At 45.4% G+C, this 19,332-nt stretch overlaps 1 protein-coding gene across 1 annotated transcript in view; it reads left to right on the top strand.

Annotated features, from left to right (window-relative positions):
• Window positions 1-18,522: 18,522 nt before the first annotated feature.
• The window catches only part of HDAC2 (histone deacetylase 2), a 92,654-nt gene continuing 91,844 nt past the window's right edge, over window positions 18,523-19,332 (top strand). The window contains exon 1 of the mRNA XM_077289494.1: window positions 18,523-18,802. Within this exon, the coding sequence (XP_077145609.1) occupies window positions 18,751-18,802 (52 nt within the window). The 5' untranslated portion in view covers window positions 18,523-18,750. The remainder of the gene's footprint in view (window positions 18,803-19,332) is intronic.

The raw sequence follows: 19,332 nt of genomic DNA, 5'->3' as shown, positions 1-19,332 counted from the left end.
TGTTTTTTTGAAACTTTGTTCCAGGTGACAAGGGTCTTCAGGTGGATTAAGAGTCTAATAAAATATTACAACAACATGTGTCTTTATTTCATTAAAGGACTTTGTAATTATGTGTGTGTGTTTTATTAACTATTTCGTACTATTGTATTAATAATGGATAGGTGTCATAATTGACGCATCTCCATTATTAATCTGGCTTAATGTCACCTTACAATAGCAAGGCGACATTAACCCTTCATTACCCCATATCCCACTGCTACACGGGAGTGGGAAGAGAGTGGCCAAGTGCCAGAATAGGCGCATCTTCCAGATGTGCCTTTTCTGGGGTGGCTGGGGCAGATGTTTGTAGCCAGGGGGGGCCAATAACCATGGACCCTCTCTATGCTATTAATATCTGCCCTCAGTCACTGGCTTTACCACTCTGGCGGAGAAAATTTTTTCCGCCATTTAACCCTTTATTTTAGCAGCTACAGCGCCAAAATTTTGCACATACACACTACTAACATTAGTAGTGTGGAATATGCAAAAAAATAAGGGATATGAGATGGTTTACTGTATGTAATCATGTCTCATATCCTGTCGGGTTTGGGAAGGAGAAATGAAAAGCCGGCAATTGAATTACCGGCTTTTCTCTCTAACACCGGTGTGTATTTCTCGCAAGTCACACTGCTGGTCCGTGTGTAATCCGTATTTTTCTCGCCCCCATAGACTTTCATTGGCGATTTTTTTTTTTGCGCAATACGGGGGCAAACGCAGCATGCTGCGATTTTGTACGGCCGTAGAAGACCGTATAATACGGATCGGTAAAATACGGCTGATAAGAGCTGGGCCATAGAGATTCATTGGGCCGTGTGTTATGCGTATTTTACGGGTGTATTTTCTGCGCTCATATGCCCGTAAAATTCGCCAGTGTGACGCCGGCCTTAGACGATTATATAGTAGATGTCAGGGAACACAAACATGTAGATCGAGAGCAACATGATGTGTGGCTCATGACTTTCTGCCAACGCGGTGCATTAGTACCAGGTGTAGAAAACAGCTATTAAGAGTAGATCTCTTGATGGTGACTTGTGTGTCATCCTGTACAGAAGAGCAGATCAGAATGGGGGTAAATATAGGAAACCCTGGAGCTTGGCATACTGCCTTGGTGTGATTACAGCGGAAAAGCTTTGACTGTCATTATACCGGTAATAGGGGCTCTGCGTGTCACTACTGTGAGTGGGGCAGGAGCTGAATGTGGCTCTATAGGTCAGAAGGGTTGGGGACCTCTGCTGTATTTCATCAAAACGGTCTCTTCTAGAAGTTAGAACAACAACAAATAGCACCTAAAAGATATTTCTGTACATGTTTCCTCAGAATTGTGAAGTTTTGACAATCTATAACTAAATCTTAAAAATGCATCTTTTGGTCAGAGTTGCCAATTGATGTAAGCCATCTACAGTGTCATGGCTCCTTTTCACTTCTGCATCTTCCATCCCGCCACCTACCGTATTTTTCGGACTATAAGACGTACTTTTTTCCTCCAAAAAATGTGGAGGAAAATGGTGGGGGGGCGTCTTATAGTCTGGATGTACCGGCTCTGGCTGTGGTGGGGGGAGCGGCACGGCTACAGGTCACAAAGGCAGGAGCCGGCTGCTGCAGCTAACTCCTGTGCCCGCTGCTAAACAGAAATGAATATTCACTGCATTCCGCGCCCATAGGAGTAGAATGCAGTGAATATAAACTTCTCTTAAGTAGCAGCACATGTGACTGCTGGCAGCTGCAGGAAGCCGGCATCTGACACTGCGCGCGCTACTAAAGAGCACACAATGAATGCTCACTGCCCTCCATGCACATAGTCCCAGTGTGGGGAGCGCTGAGTATTCCGGCAGCTGTCCTTTCGCTTGCAAGCAGCACATGATGTCCCTGCCATGCGCTGCCTACAAGCATAAAGCAGCTGCTGGCATCGGAACAAGATGCTGTGAGGGAGATTGTCGGGAATGTAAGTGTAATGTGTTTTTTTTTTTTTATGTTTTCGGATGGGGCCATGCATACCAGAATGGGGGCCAATCATACCAGGATAGGGTCGAGGGCGGCCGTTCCTGCCAGGATAGGGATGAGGGCGGCCATTCCTACCAGGCTAGAGATAAGGGGGACATGCATACCAGGATGGGGATGAGGGGGTGATGTGAATCAGGATGGTGATGAGGGGGACCATATATTCCAACTTAGGGAATATTAAGTAAAGAATTGACCACATTTTTTGGTTTAATTTTTTTTCCTCATTTCCTCCTCTACAACCTAGGTGCGTCTTATGGTCTTATGCATCTTATAATCCGATGCGTCTTATAATCCGGAAAATACAGTATATATGTTACATGGATGAAATGTAACAGAAATGGACAAATATTCACAGAATATGACAATCAAAGTACCGTAAAGTGATGAGCAGCCGCTGCTCAGGACTGATGCACCTTCTCAATAAAGTCTGCTGCATAGTAAGCAGGGGTCTTAGAAGGTCGAGAAGTCCATCAAATGCAGATGTGGACATTTGGATAAACTCTTGAAATTTCTCAGGGCACCTAAATGAAAAGTTTAAATAAAATCAGTCTTTCAAGAAAACTTTGCAGGGGCATGACTGGTGCAGTCTTACCAGTTTTCCATTTAAGATCATCAATCTCCAGAAGCTCAAGTGATACTCCACCAATGAAGTGTCTATACAACTAGCATCAAGGTCATTGCTTAATAGCACAATACACAATTTTGTGCCAGAACTTAGTTTTGAAATTATCCAGACCCATTAAGTCATTCCATTGTTTGCTACATTTCAGCCTGCATTATGCGTTATGAATTTTTTTTCTAATCAATTAAAGCACCACAGCGTTTTTATTTTACAACTGGAGTGGTCCTTCATAGCTTGTGACGTAGCTTTGGACTTCCGGACAGTCAGAAGCTGCAGTCACAAGATAGTGCCACAGGACTGGAGCAGCACCAGAAAAAGGTATAAGAGTGGGGTGCAGGGACCTTTGTTTTAAAGCAGCATTTCAGAACTAAACAAAAACAAACAAAAGAAAAAAAAATACTGGAGTGGCGCTTTAAAAAAAGGAAAGTTTTGTTTGCCAAATGTCTGCAATGGAATTTTTATTTTTTAAAGAAAAGTCTGTTGAGACACTTCATGTAGCATTTTAACTGCAAATCTTAAGGCATGTCACTACTTGCATAAGATCCCACCCACCCCCAGTCACCTGCAAACTCTCTCCGGTTCAGGCAGAAAGTGGACGTTCAGTTCCATGAAAGTAAATGAGGAGGAAGCTGCAATACTAGATGCAGCCTTTGAACAAGTGTGGGGTCATGCGAAAAAAATAAAAAAAGTTATGTTTTTTTTAAATCCTGTAAATCAACCTGGAAAACCCATTAAAAGGAAAGCTATCATCAGAAAGAGAACTACTGATTACAAGCAGATTTCAGTGTTTAATATACATGTGTATTTTTTTTTACATATCACAAGTTGTATTAAAAACAGAGCTCTTCAAATGTTCACACTGGCCAATGGGGCTTTTTTAGATCCATATTTCCTGTTCCAGGAAACACCACATGTACAAGGCACAATGGTTGGATCCAGACCCTATCTTTTGTATGGAAGTATCTACTGAGCATGTGCACAGGCCGCTGTGAAGGGAGGGAGAGCAGGGTCAGCTGTGAGCGCCTATTGTGATTGGTGGATCTTGTGTTATTGGCTATGTATACACGGGCTACCTGTCATTGGAATTATTCCTCTACTGATAACAAAACTACTGGAAACTCTTCCTGAAAGGACAGGAAATAAGAGTCTAAAAAAGTCTCAGTTGGCTGTGAAAAAATGAAAAAAAAAATTGCAATACCGGCTGTCTATTTTAATAAGATTGTGAAGAAGGTAAAAAAAACAGTTTTTGGTTATTTTTTAACATACATGTGACACAAAAACCTGATTAAGGCCATGTGCACATATTCAGTATTTGCTCAGTATGTTTTTACCTCAGTATTTGGTCAGTGTATTTTTACCTCAGAATCTGTAAGCCATTACCAGGAGTGGGTGATAAATACAGGAGTGGTGACATGTTTCTACTATACTTTTCCTCTGACTGTTCCACTCCTGTGTTTAGCTTACATATACTGAGGTAAAAACTCACCAAATACTGAATGTGTGAACGTGGCCTAAGACTGCCATACTCAGATAAGTGCGGCAGAGGTCTGCTAAATACATGCACTAGTCTGTAAATTAAACCAAAGCCGTGCATGATGCAATTTTTTCCATGTAGACTGTTAATGTGTGTGGTTTGGGGCATCTTCCTTCACTCAGTATGCCTGGCCAGCTTAACCCCCCCCCCCCCCCCGCTTCACTGATGGACAGGGAAGGTTTCACCAAGTCCACCACCGTCTGAACTGAAATACTGGACATTAACAACTTGTCACATGGCAGAAAAGTCTCTCCTGAAGCTTCTGCTCATTAATACTGAAATATTATTCCAGCGACGTCAATACCAAGTGAAGACAGCACTGATAATCAAGGAGGTGGATGGAAAACATATGAAAGCTACAAAGGGGAAAATATATGATAAATGCAGGACCCAAGTTCTCACATTTAGAAGGCTTATTCACCTTACCTGCGAAGATCTGCATATAACATGGCAAAATGACCCTTCTCTTGTTTCATTCGGATTTCTGGATGAATCCACATGCGCTTCTGCCTAGACGCCTCCTATAGATACATAATATACGAGATTACCAAAATATGTACACTCCTAGGTTCTGGATCCAACACCAAAATATTTACCTAAATAGTAGAGCTGGTGCAACTCAATTTGCAAGGTCCATTCCATCAACCATGACAGTGGTCTGTAGCTGCATGAGGGGGAAGTATCACCTCTTACCTGCCAACGTCCGTGGCTTTTTTTCTGACTAGGTGGCCTGCACAGATGTCAACATTGAATTGTGACAAGTGACATTGCGCCAGGACAGCTGATTAATAGGAGAGCCATGGACGCCAGCAGCTAAGAGCTGATAATCCCACTCTAATGCATCGGCCACAGACCACTGTTGTGACAAGCGGAGTTGGAAATGCAAATAAATTTGCACCAAATTTGGTCCTAAACTTACTTGTCTCCTCAGTTTTCTTCTCCTTGCCAGTAATACTAGAAGTGCCATATGTGCTGAGGGAAGTCTTACTGGAGGCAGCGGAGTATTTCCAATATCCTCTGCACTGACAGGATTTCCATTAGCGGGATTCCCATTAGATTCCATTTCCAGTATAGGTGAACAACCCTGCACACAGCCCAATATCCTGCAAGAGTCAGACGGATTTTATCATTGAAGAAACTGACATTACTGAGGCAAGTGCATTTCATAAAGAAAAAACCCCCAGAAAAACACCATTGTTACAGTAAAAGATACTACTATATATGCTAGAATATGGGTAAATTTTGAAAATTCCATGATTTTTACCAATAAAGTTGAGATTTTATTTTCATTAAATAAAAAATGTAAATACAAATTTGTAGAAGAACTGACTTTTGCGGAGTCAAATAAATCAAAGAAATTTGTGTTGTCATTATGACCGAGTCCGAGAGATCTCTAGACTTCAATATCTGCCGCTCAGGATCCAGGCAGACAACTGTAAGAGCTTCACATTGGGATGGTGTATTCGCCCCTGAACCAGTAGATTGTGCCTCTCTGGAAGGATGATGGGATCTTCTATGGCCATCCTTTTTAGTAAGGGAAACCAATTCCTTCTGGGTCAAAAAGGTAATATGATCACCTTGGTATGATCCTCATGTATCTTCCTCAGCACTGCTGGGATTAGAGAAAATGGGGGAAAACAATACGCTAGTTCCATGTCCCATTTTTGAGATAAGGTGCCTACTCCTGTTGGCCTGTCTCCCTGATGGAGGGAAAAAATGTTTTTCCCCTGTAGCGAACAGGTCAACCTGGGGGGAACCCCACTGGCCTACTATGTGACTGCATTCTTCCCAGTTCAGCTCCCATTCTGACTGTTGAATTGTCTTCTGGCTGAGAAAGTCTGCTACCACATTCCGAGACCCTTTCAGATGCACTGCGGTCACCAATAGCACATTCCCCTGTCTAAACTGTAACCAGTTTAACAACGTGCTCAAAGGTGACACCATTCATCATCCACATACAGGTAAACGATACCGTATTGACAATTTCTTCACGTGTGACACTAACTTTGCAGTCTACCTGATTAAGTGCCCTTGTGGCCTAATGTATGTGGGAGAGACCACCCAATCGGTCAAGGACAGAATATCGAAACACAAGTCGACCATTCGGTGTAAAAACCTTCTGCTTCCCATACCTTCTCATTTTATCACCAAAGGCCATAATTTGTCTCAATTGAGATTTCAAATTATCGAACAAGTGACACCCCCTCGTCGAGGTGGTGACCGGATCTCTATGCTTAAACGTAGAGAAGCATATTGGATCCACGAACTGAACACTCTCAGTCCCAAAGGACTCAATAGAGATTACGATCTGCAATCTTTTATATAAAGAACGTATATTATTTTATGTTGTCATTATAGAATCATATATCATCTTTGGGTCTCCTGCTGTGATGTGTAACGTTATATAATATTGCTGTATGCTTACATCTCTAGTGCCAATTTTCCTACCAGTCGCATGCCATATTACTTAGAACTGTATATTTAATGGCTGTATTATGCAGAAACTAATATATTGTCTCTTCCTACAGAGCCGTCCGTTTTGACTCCTATGTCTGCATCCTGTGACACTGTCTAGCCACGAGATCTTCATTCTCCTGTGACTCACTGCATCTCACTTTTCTGCCTTGGAATGCATCACCACCTTCTATAGCATCTGTGGATCGCACATCACGCCGCCCCACTTGTCATGTGACACATGCGTCTTCACATGCCCGGTTTTTAGTGTGCGCACATTCTCGGCTGTATATAGATAGATAGATAGATAGATAGATAGATAGATAGAGAGAGAGATCACGGACGCACATGCTCCTCATTCTACCTCCCTCTTTAGGCTGTGCTGAACATCTACTATATAATTGTCTAAGGGTCACTTCCGTCTTTCTGTCTGTCCTTCTGTCTGTCTGTCACGGATATTCATTGGTCGCGGCCTCTGTCTGTCATGGAAATCCAAGTCGCTGATTGGTCATGGCAAAACGCCCACGACCAATCAGTGACAGCCATAGTCTGGCAGCGAAATGGCCGCTGCTTTACTGCCCTGCAGTCAGCGCTGAGCGCTGCCGAGGACAGCGTGCGACGTCGGAAGGCGAGAGTAACCTTTTTTTATTATTATTATTTGTAACATTAGATCTTTTTACTATTACTGCATACGCAGCATCAATAGTAAAAAGTTGGTCACACAGGGTTAATGCCAGCGTTAACGGACCGCGGTGTAACGCACTCTGTTAACGCAGCTATTAACCCTGTGTGACCAACTTTTTACTATTGATGCTGCGTATGCAGTAATAGTAAAAAGATCTAATGTTACAAATAATAATAATAAAAAAAGGTTATTCTCACCTTCCGACGTCGCACGCTGTCCTCGGCAGTGCAAGCGGCAGGTTCCGGTGCCAAGGATGCTATGCGAGAAGGACCTGCCATGACGTCACGGTCATGTGACCGCGACGTCATCACAGGTCCTGCGCTCATACCAACCCTGGGACCGGAAGCTACCGCGTGCACCCCACACCGGCGCCAGGACTTCAAGGGGCCTTCGGAATGTGAGTATATGTTTATTTTTTATTTTAAGTCTTTTTTTAACCACGCATATAGTGCCCACATTGCTATATACTATGTGGGCTGTGCTACATTCTGCGTGGGCTCTGTTATATACTACATCTCTGTGCTATATACTATATAGCTGGGCAATATACAACGTGACTGTGCAATATACTACGTAGCTGTGCAATATACTATGTGGCTGTGCAATATACTACGTGCTCTGTGTTATATACTACGTAGCTGTGCAATATACTATGTGGCTGTGTCGGTTCTGTCATATACTACGTCGACTGTGCAATATACTACGTAGCTATGCAATATACTACATGCCTCTACAATATACTACGTGGCAATGTTATATACTACATAGCTGTGAAATACACTACGTAGCGTGTGGCCTGTGTTATATACTGCGTGGCATGTATTAACGCATCGGGTATTCTACAATATGTCGTGGCCTGTGCTATATACTATGTGGCTGCTATACACATACATACATACATATTCTAGAATACCCGATGCGTTAGAATCGGGCCACCATCTAGTCTTCTATACTTAACTAAATTCTTTGTGAAAAAAGTAAAGTGTTCATTTTTTTCCTTCCTCTTTGCTTCACTTCTTGTGAAGCACCTGAAGGGTTAATAAACTTCTTGAATGTGGTTTTCAGCACCTTGAGGGGTGCAGTTTATAGAATGTTGTCACCTTTGCGTATTTTCCGACCCTTCAAAGTCATTTCAAATGAGATGTGGTCCATAAAAAAACAAAAATGAAAAATCGCTGGTCAACTTTTAACCCTTATAAGTTTCTAACAAAATAGAATTATTCTTACCATTAATTCGGTTTCTAGGAACCTTCCACGACGGCATATGGAGGTTGTCTCTTTGCCCTAATGGGGAACAGGAAACACAGAGAGGTTAAAAGGACCTCCCACCTCCCACTTGCCAGTGACTTACAACTGAGACCATAGCACTGGTTTACCATCAGAATCCCAGAACTAATCCAGGAATATGTATCGGGTGGGAAATTAGTGCCGTCGTGGAAGGTTCCTAGAAACCGAATTAACGGTAAGAATAATTCTATTTTCTCTAGTCACCTTCCACGATGGCATATGGAGGAATACCAACTAATTTGGCACTAGGGAGGGACAACGGCCTGCAGCACTTTACGGCCGAAGGCTAAGTCCTTATTGGACAATACATCTAGTCTGTAATGTTTAGAGAAGGTATGGAGTGAAGACCACGTTGCTGCCCTGCAAATCTGCTCCGGAGATGCGCCTGCTCTTTCTGCCCAGGAAACCGATGTAGATCTGGTTGAATGGTCTTTGATTCCTACTGGAGTTAATTTGTTTTGAGCGAGGTAGGCTTCCGTTATAGCTTTCTTGATCCATGTAGCGATGGTACTTTTGGCTACTTTTTTCCCTTTGTTTTGTCCTGAGAGATGGACAAATAGGTTAAGATCAATTCTAAACGAACGGGTCAGGTCCAAGTACTGTAGAAGAATACGCCGGACATCCAAGGTGTTGAATCTTCTTTCTTCCGAGTTTGCTGGATTGTGGCAAAAAGTTGGTAGGAAAATCTCTTGAGAACGATGAAAGTCAGAGATAACCTTCGGAAGAAAAGACGGATCAAGACGAAGCACAATTGAATCATCTCTTACTAGAAGATAAGGTTCTCGTATAGACAAGGCCTGTAATTCACCAATCCTTCTAGCTGAAGTAATGGCTACCAAAAACACCGTTTTGTAGGCTAGATTTTGTGAAGAACAAGAAGATAGATGCTCAAAAGGTGGACCTGTCAGACCTTGGAGTACTATATTGAGATCCCATGGGGGAACCATGATCTGTTTTCTAGGATTCATTCTAGTAGCTGGTTGACGTCATGAACCTTTTAATCCAGCGATGACCTGCTAAATCTTGGTCAAAACCGAGCTAAGTGCAGAGACCTGTACCTTGAGGGTACTGGGTCTAAGACCTATTTCTAAGCCTTTTTGTAAAAAATCCAAAATGATGGGTATATTAGGCTTGAGAGGGTCTGGAAGGTTAGGCAGACAGAATGAAGATTTTATTGTAGATGGCGTTGGTTACCGGTTTTCTCAATTTTTGGAGAGTAGCTATGACAGGGATCAGGGTGGATTGATTTAAATCACGCCGATTTAAATCATGATTTAAATCAAAAGATTTTTTTCTATTTAAATCGGATCGATTTAAATCATGATTTTAATCATGATTTAAATCACTGATTTAAATCAAAAGTTTTTTTTTAATATAAATCACGATTAAAATGAGAAGTGAGAGCAGTGCGCATGTGCGCCCATAGTTACACGGACGAAACTAGGGGCAACGATCTAACGCCAGGGTGAGGGGGGGGACCCCAAAGTAAGTAAAAATCTTTTTTGTTTTACTATATGGCAATAGGTAGGTGTTTAAAAGCAGCATGTCTTAATTGTATAAACTATTAATAGCCTCCACATTTTGTTCATACTGCCCCTTTAATTCCACACTTCTAGCTTGGTTTCACTTTTGGTTTAGTTTCTTTTTCCATTCAGTTGACATGCCCAAACTTGTTGGATAGTCAGCATCCTACAGAAACCTCTGGAAGAGCATGGCATTGTGAATGTTACACATATACAGCCTTTATTCTACTGAGTTAAACAACTCAGCTTTATCTCATGATGGAAGAACCTTTGGATGGTAAAATATTTTCCTCAAAAAGCAGTTTATTGAAAAAAATCCGATTTAAATCAAAAAAATCCGATTTAAATAAAAAAAATCCGATTTTTTTGATTTTTTTAAAAAAATTGATTTTTATCCACCCTGACAGGGATTGATAGTCTTTTAGCTCTTAATACCTGGGCTTCAGCAACCACGCCGCCAAGCTCCACTTCTGAGGGTCTGAGTGGAGAATGGGACCCTGAGAAAGAAGATCGTGCTTTATCGGTAACATTACCGGTCCATCCACTTGTAGTTGGATAATTAAGTTGAACCAACTTCTTTTGGGCCACAATGGAGCTATCAGGATAGTCGGAGTCCCTTCTAGGCGTATCTTCCGTAGAACCTTGGCAAGGATTGGGATTGGCGGAAATGCGTAAGCCAGGCGAAACTGCCAATCTTGGGTTAGAGCATCCAACCCCCTGGGATTGCCTCTTGGGTTCAAGGAAAAAAAAGGTTTTGACTTTTGCGTTCTGGTGAGAGGCAAAGAGGTCGACGTCTGGATGACCCCATCTGTGTACTAACATGTTGAATGTTTGAAGATCCAGGCTCCATTCGCCAGGATGAATATCCTGGCGGCTTAGGTAGTCCGCCTGAATATTTACAGTACCCTTCAGGTGGATTGCCGTCAGGGACAGTAGGTGTTTTTCGGCCCAGGAAAAGATTCGAGCGGAGATCTTTTTTAGACTGAGGGTCCTTGTACTGCCCTGGTGCCTGATATGAGCCACCGTGGTCATGTTGTCCAAGTATATCTGGACATGTTGTCTAGAAATCTGATGACTTGCCGCTAATAGGGACTCTTCCACAGCTTTGAGCTCCCTGAAGTTTGATGATCTCTCGGTGATCGACTGGCTCCAATGACCTTGATAGCTGACATGGTTTACTATGGCTCCCCAGCCCCTCTTGCTGGCATCTGTTTTGATCGTGGATAGAGGGGATTGAATCCAATATACACCTTTCAGAAGGTTCCTGGGATTCACCCACCATGTTAAGGAAGCTTTCACTCTGCCCGGAGTGTGGATCCTCTTGGTAAGAGTGCCAGGTCGACCATCCCAATTGTCTAGAATATGGGCTTGGAGAGTCCTTGAGTGAGCTTGAGCCCAAGCCACCGACTGTATGCAGGCTGTCATGGAGCCCAACAGCGACATTCCTTCTCGTAGAGTAGGAGACCTCATCTCTTTGAACTTCCTGATTTTTGTTACTAAGGGAAGTCTGTGATCGTCTGGGAGGAAGGACATTTGTTTTGCCGAGTCCAGAATTACTCCCAGAAATCTCCTTGTTTTTGCAGGTTGAAGCTGAGATTTTTCTAGGTTTGGAATCCAACCTAGGGATCTCAGAATCTCTAGAGTGGTTGAGACATGGGATATTAGGATTATCTCGGTGGAAGCTACTATCAGAAGATCGTCCAGATAGGGCACTATGCAGACACCTTGTTTCCGGATGAATGACACTACTTCTGCCATCACCTTGGAAAACACCCTCGGTGCTGATGAGATGCCGAAGGGAAGGACTCCAAACTGATAGTGCTCCACCCGATGACTCCCCTGAATCGCAAACCTGAGATATTTTTTGTGTCTCTGGTGAATAGGGATGTGGAAATACGCATACTTGAGGTCGATGGTTGCCATAAAGGAGTGATGTTCTATCAGAGGAATCGCAGATCTTACGGACTCCATCTTGAACTTGCGATATTTCACATGCTGATTCAGACCCTTTAAATTTATAATAATCCTGACGTCTCCCGAAGGTTTGGGAACCAGAAAGAGTCGGGAGTAGTGTCCCTTTCCCCATTCTGATTGTGGGACTGGGGAGATTACATTTGATCTCATAAGATCCTTGAGACCCAAGGACAATAGACTGCGATCCCTTGATGTTGGAAGGGAAGTGATCTTTAGACCCTGAGGGGGGGGGAGAAATTAACTCTATTAAAAGGCCCTCCTTGATGACGTTGAGAACCCAGTGGGAACTGGTGATATTTTCCCACTGATCCACATATTTTGAGAGTCTTCCCCCCACCGGGTCAGAGTCATTGTTTGTCCTGTTGGGACTGCTGCTGCTGTTGCGGGACAAAAATATTTTTTTCCCTACCCTTTGCGTAGCTCCACCTGGCGGCTTTTCCTTTACCTCTTGTTTGAGAGGGCTGAGGTTGTGGGCCACGAAAAAACCGTTTTCTAGGCTGTTTTTGCTCCAGGAGCGCTTTCTTCTTGTCGGTAGCCTTATCGAGAATATCGTCTAGGGCGGGACCAAAAACGTAATCTCCTTTAAAGGGTATGGCGCAGAGCTTAGCTTTAGAGGTGATATCCCCACTCCATAGCTTAAGCCAGAGGGCTCTTCTGGCAGAGTTGGAAAGTACAAGGGATCTGGCGGTGACTCTTACAGATTCCAGAGAAGCGTCCGCCAAAAAACCTGTAGCTTTATGCAAAATGGGGAGGGAATCCAATATCTCGCCTCTTGAGGTACCTTGAGATATGTGATTTTCTAATTTTTCAAGCCAGCAGGAGAGGGCTCTAGCCACGCAGGTGGAGGCGACGTTAGCCTTAAGGACAGACGTAGAAGTTTCCCATGATTTTCTGAGGAGACTTTCGATTTTTCTATCCATGGGATCCTTTAATTGTGAAGAATCTTCAAAAGGGAGTGCAGTTCTCTTGGCGACTCTAGCCACCTGCACATCTACCTTGGGAATGTCCAATTTAAGATCATCCTCAAGCGGAAATCTGTGCTTCATTTCTGAAGGGGTACTGAGACGCTTCTCAGGTAGTTCCCATTCCTGATTAATCATACTGACAATGTTAGTATGAACTGGGAAGCCCACTCTCTTCTCCGATGAAAGACCACCAAACATCTGATCCTGTATGGACTGCGGTACAGGTTCCTCTTCTAGTCCCATGGTGTTACGGACAGCAGAGACCAGATCCTCAATATAGTCTGAGGAGAAAAGGTATTTCCTGACCTCAGCTTTAGGTGATACCGGATCCTCCCAGCCAACAGATGAGGCATGAGAGAGTTCTGAATCAGTCGGATTCCACAATCTGAATCTTCCTCTTCTTAGCCGGGGAATGAGGTTGCGGCTGCGGAGGTGGAGGTGGAGGTGTAAAAGCTGCCAGGGAAGATTGTACCTCCTGTTTTACTAGTGAGCGAATCTCATCTAACAGTGATGGCTGCTCAGCTCTTATTATTCTGTCAGTACATGGCTGACAGAGTTTCTTATCCCAGTTAGGAGGGCATTTAATGGAACAGACAGGGCACTTCTTCCTATTGGCACCTTTAGGGGCAGGTTTTTCTCCCTGAAACATACAAAGGGAGAGAGGGGTGAGGACTTCTAACCCCTGCTACACTCCTCCCAGATCCCATCCCTGCAAACACTCACAGAGGCAGGGGTGGCGCTGGGCTCCGCAGATACGGGGCATGAAGAACCATCCATACTGGGGGAAATAGCCTTACCTCAGTGGTGGTTCAGCAGGCTTTTATGGACGCCGTCCTAGCACCTGCTCCAGCGATCATCCCCCTCCCCCTCCGGATCCAGGTGAGGGAGCTCTGAGGTCCGACACGCCGGCCGGCGAAACCCGGAAGTACCGGCTTCTCAGTGTATGGGGAAAACCGGAAGTGACGCGCGAGGCCGCTGACGTCACTTCTGGAACGCCGAGCCAACAGCATGGAGGAGGAGGACGCCGGGCAGCTCCAGGAGGAGCCCGGTCAGGGAACCCAGGCCTGCTTTGCCCTCGTGGGGGCGCGGGAAGGCCGGGAGAGGGTCCCGAGGTACCTGCAAGCAGGACGACGGGAGCAGCGTAAGGAGGAGGCTTGAAGCAACCGTCTGCTGCCCGGCTATACAGGCAGAGCCTGCGAAGGTACCGTAGCCGCCGGCCACTACAGCACATAGAAAACCTCTCCCTGTCCCATGGGGAACAGGAAAGACACTGGCAAGTGGGAGGTGGGAGGTCCTTTTAACCTCCCTGTGTTTCCTGTTCCCCATTAGGGCAAAGAGACAACCTCCATATGCCGTCGTGGAAGGTGACTAGAGATATATATATATATATATATTTATCGTATATACTTGAGTATAAGCCGAGATTTTCAGCCCATAGAGGTGGAGCCGCATATTCATTACTGTAATGAGCGGTAACGGTGACCGCTCAGTACAGGAAGAAGGCCGGGGGCCTGAGCGACGAGAGGTGAATATGTGATTTTTTTTTTTTTTTAATTGCAGCAATAGCAAATGGGGCAAGTGTATGGAGCATCTTATGGGGCCATAATCAACGTTTGTACAGCACTATATGGGGCAAATGGTGCATCTTATGGGGCCATAATCAATGTTTGTGCAGCATTATTCAGGGGAAAATGTGTCTATGGAGCATCTTATGGGGCCATTATTAACCTTTATGCAGGATTATATGGGGCATAATTTAATATTGAGCATGTTAATGGGCCCATCATAAACTGTATGGAGCATTATATGGGGCTCTTGATTCAATATCAATATTCAAAAACACTTAACCTACTGATGTATCAATTAATTTTACTGATATCTATTTTTACTTTTGACATTTACCGGTAGCTGCTGCATTTTCCACCCTAGGCTTATACTTGAGTCATTAAGTTTTCCCAGTTTTTTGTGGCAAATTTAGGGGGGGGGGGGTTCAGCTTATACTCGAGTACATACGGTATATGTTTCCAAAATGGTGCTGATGTAAAGTAGACATGTGGGAAACGTTATTATTAACTACTAGATGGTGGCCCGGTTCTAATGCATCGGGCATTCTAGAATATGTATGTATGTACATATAGAGCAGTCACATAGTATATAGCACAGGCCGCAACATATTGTAGAATACCCGATGCGTTAATACAGGCAACACAGTATATAACAGTGGGCATGCAGTATATAACATTGCCCACGTAGTATATAGCAGCCACGCAGTATATAACACAGCCCACGCAGTATATAACACAGCCCACGCAGTATATAACACAGCCCACGCAGTATATAACACAGCCCACGCAGTATATAACACAGCCCACGCGCTACGTAGTGTATTGCACAGCTATGTAGTATATTGGTCAGCGACGTAGTATATAGCAGAGCCACGTAGTATATTGTAGAGGCATGTAGTATATTGCATAGCTACATAGTATATTGCACAGTCGACGTAGTATATGACAGAACCGACACAGCCACATAGTATATTGCACAGCTACCTGGTATATAACACAGAGCACGTAGTACATTGCACAGCCACATAGTGTATTGGACAGTCATGTTGTATATTGCCCAGCTACATAGTATATAGCACAGAGATGCAGTATATAACAGAGCCCACGCAGTATGTAACACAGCCCATAGTATATAGCAATGTGGGCACTATATGCGTGGTTAAAAAAAGACTTAAAATAAAAAATAAACATATACTCACCTTCCGAAGGCCCCTTGAAGTCCTGGCGCCTGTGTGCGGTGCACGTGGCAGCTTCCGGTCCCAGGGTTGGTATGAGCGCAGGACCTGTGATGACATCGCGGTCACATGACGTATGCAGCATCAATAGTAAAAAGTTGGTCACACAGGGTTAATAGCTGCGTTAACGGAGTGCGTTACACCGCGGTCTGTTAACGCTGGCATTAACCCTGTGTGAGCGCTTAGCGCTGACTGCAGGGCAGTAAAGCAGCGGCCATTTCGCTGCCAGACTATGGCTGTCACTGATTGGTCGTGGGCGTTTTGCCATGACCAATCAGCGACTTGGATTTCTATGACAGACAGAGGCCGCGACCAATGAATATCCGTGACAGACAGACAGAAGGACAGACAGAAAGACGGAAGTGGCCCTTAAACAATTATATAGTAGATTTTGTGACATCTCTGATTTAAGGGCATAAAAATTAAAAGTTTGAAAATCGCAAAATTTTGGCCAAATTTCCATTTTTTTCATAAACACAAGTCATATTGAAGAAATTTTAACACTAACATGAAGGACAATATGTCATAAATAAAAAAAAATCTCAGAATCACCGGGATCCATTGAAGCGTTCCATTGTTATTACCTTATAAAGTGACACTGGTCAGAATGTAAAAATTGGCCCGGTCATTAAGGGTGAAAATAGGAAAAATACTGTGCAGCCGCAACTGCATGTGACAGGATGGGGCGACACTGAGGGGCGCGGGGCGACATAATGAAGGCAGGGATTTCTTGCAGGCACTGCACACCCCAGAGCCTGGAAGAGGTAATTAACATAAAAACTGCATTTCTCCACACCTAGCCCGCAGCTGAGGCATACAGGTCAGGCTGGTTTAGCCATTCTATTACCTGTATGCCCATATTAATAGTTCCTTCAAAGACAAGTCCAGCAATCCGCTAACATGGATAGTCTGATTTTCTGTTACTAAGAAATCAATGTTTAATTTTATATGCAAATGAGGCTGAAGGGCTATGGCGGATCTGAAGCCTCTGTCACTCCAGCTCCACTCCTCCCCTGCACAGACTCCTCCTTCTTTACCTACAGTTAGGGTATGTGTCCACGTTCAGGATTGCATCAGGATTTGGTCAGGATTTTACATCAGTATTTGCAAGCCAAAACCAGGAGTGGGTGATAAATGCAGAAGTGGTGATATGTTTCTGTTATACTTTTCCTCTAATTGTTCCACTCCTGGTTTTGGCTTACAAATACTGATGAAAAATCCTGACCAAATCCTGAACGTGGACACATACCCTTACACAGCATGGAGGCTGTCAGTCAAGTAGGAGAGGTGGTGCTGGCGACGAGTAGAGCTGGAGTGACAGAGGCTTTAGATCTACTACAGCCAATTGCATATCAATTCAAACACTGATTTCTCAGTAACAAAGGAAAGGCTTGGCCATGAAAAAGTAAATCTAAAATCAATGTCACCAGAGTGGCTTTCATGGGACTAATCCACAGCACGTCAAGTTTAGTGGCAGCTGAATGCCAGATTTCGGTTTCTCATTACTGGTACATGCCTGCACCTTCTACTGCGGCAGATTAACGTCTTAGATGAGGGGTCGTGCAGGTGGGAGAGCACATAAATGATTGGCCCGCCATGCAGCCCCGAGTGGCGGGACTTAATCTGAACAGTCATTCTGTGCACCCGGAGGATCGCAGAAAACTGTTCCCCATCCCTGCTCTAGCACATTGAAAAAGAATAAGTTAGCTCGGGTAGTTCCCAAACAGCACGCACCCCACCGGGTCTCTAGCATTGTGCGGTCAGTGGTGCGGATGATGACAGCGGAGTAGAATCAGCCAGTCAGCAGCAGACCGGCTGAGCTATGGCCACAGCCACTTTATGTAGGGGCAGAGAGTCTGATTCCAGGGCTGTGGCTACAATCAGTGTTTTATCTGCAGGAGATTATCAGTGCAGGACAAGATGCCTTAGTCCACCCAGATCCCCAGCACTGACTGACAGTATAGTGTACACAGAAAGCTGCTAATCAGGGGGGTGGGCCAGTTATACAGGGGTCATCTCTGATTCTATCACTACTGCTGCACCCAGTAAGTGACACATGGCTGGAATCAGGGTCTCTGCCCCTACAGTCTGCTGCTCTCAGGTCCGCCTGCTGACAGACTCCTGGTGCAGTATGTACTGGCCCCCTATTACAGGTAGAGCCGGCTCCAGTGCCGTCACCAGGAGGCCATTACCCCGCTGCCTGCCCATAGTGACCCTGGCGTTACCAGCACACCCGCTGCTCCCCGGTACATACACAGCCGCGCAGCCAAATCCTGAAGAAAGCCTCCGCTTCCAGCCAAAGCAGGGAGAAGCCTGTACTATTTCCCGCTACGTCCAGGGGTGGCAACCAAAAGACAAACCTCAGAAGAGCCAGACTAGTAAAGCAAAGGCTCCAATCCTTCCGGCCGCAATCCCCCTATTAGATGCGGCCCTTTGGTTTCTTCCTTACGGCAACGCCGCGCGTTTTACGTGCCCTAGTGTGGTTGATGTTTTGAGGCGGTTCAGCTCCTCCCACAGTCAGAAGAAAGACACGCCCCAATATAGGCTGATCAGGGAGTCCCTCCTGCTAGGCACGCCCACATCGAGTCGCCCCGCCCACTTATTGCATCTTTCCTTGCTATTCACAATCTGGCTGGTCACGCCTTCTCTAGCTGTAGGTCCTCCCATCAACTCTTACCTGGCTCCTCCCACCGCTGTCTGCACCGTGTCTGTCTATGTGTGTCTGTGCGCGTTCCCGGCCGAGCGGGAAATTCTCATTGATCACCGAATAACGGGTAGTTGTGGGTGAGAGTGCGAGTCGCTGGGAAAGCCGGCCTGTCCCGAGCATCGGCAGCTCCCAGTGTCAGCAGCCTACGCGCAGGACTCCATGGCGTACAGTCAGGGGGGCGGAAAGAAGAAGGTCTGCTACTACTATGATGGTAAGCGAGCGCCCGGTGCTGGGCAGCCTCACCGCGGAGGCCTCCTCCTGGACCCGCCGGCTGCGGCTTTGTGTGCCTGCTACCCCAGGTGACAGGTTGGGAGATGCTGGGCCTGGGCTGAAGTGTGAGGCCTCCGGGCAGGACGTGCCGTGTGCGGCCAGCTCCATCTCCACACTTACCGATGGCCGAGGTGTGTGCTGCTGTGCACGGTGCGTGTGTGTGCTGCTGTGCACGGTGCGTGTGTGTGCTGCTGTGCACGGTGCGTGTGTGTGCTGCTGTGCACGGTGCGTGTGTGTGCTGCTGTGCACGGTGCGTGTGTGTGCTGCTGTGCACGGTGCGTGTGTGTGCTGCTGTGCACGGTGCGTGTGTGTGCTGCTGTGCACGGTGCGTGTGTGTGCTGCTGTGCACGGTGCGTGTGTGTGCTGCTGTGCATGGTGCGTGTGTGTGCTGCTGTGCACGGTGCGTGTGTGTGCTGCTGTGCACGGTGCGTGTGTGTGCTGCTGTGCACGGTGCGTGTGTGTGCTGCTGTG

This window comes from Ranitomeya variabilis, chromosome 2 (assembly GCF_051348905.1).
Source record: "Ranitomeya variabilis isolate aRanVar5 chromosome 2, aRanVar5.hap1, whole genome shotgun sequence".
Lineage (NCBI taxonomy): Eukaryota > Metazoa > Chordata > Amphibia > Anura > Dendrobatidae > Ranitomeya > Ranitomeya variabilis.
Note: the sequence above shows the minus strand (reverse complement) of the source record. Positions and strands in the feature narration are given on the sequence as shown.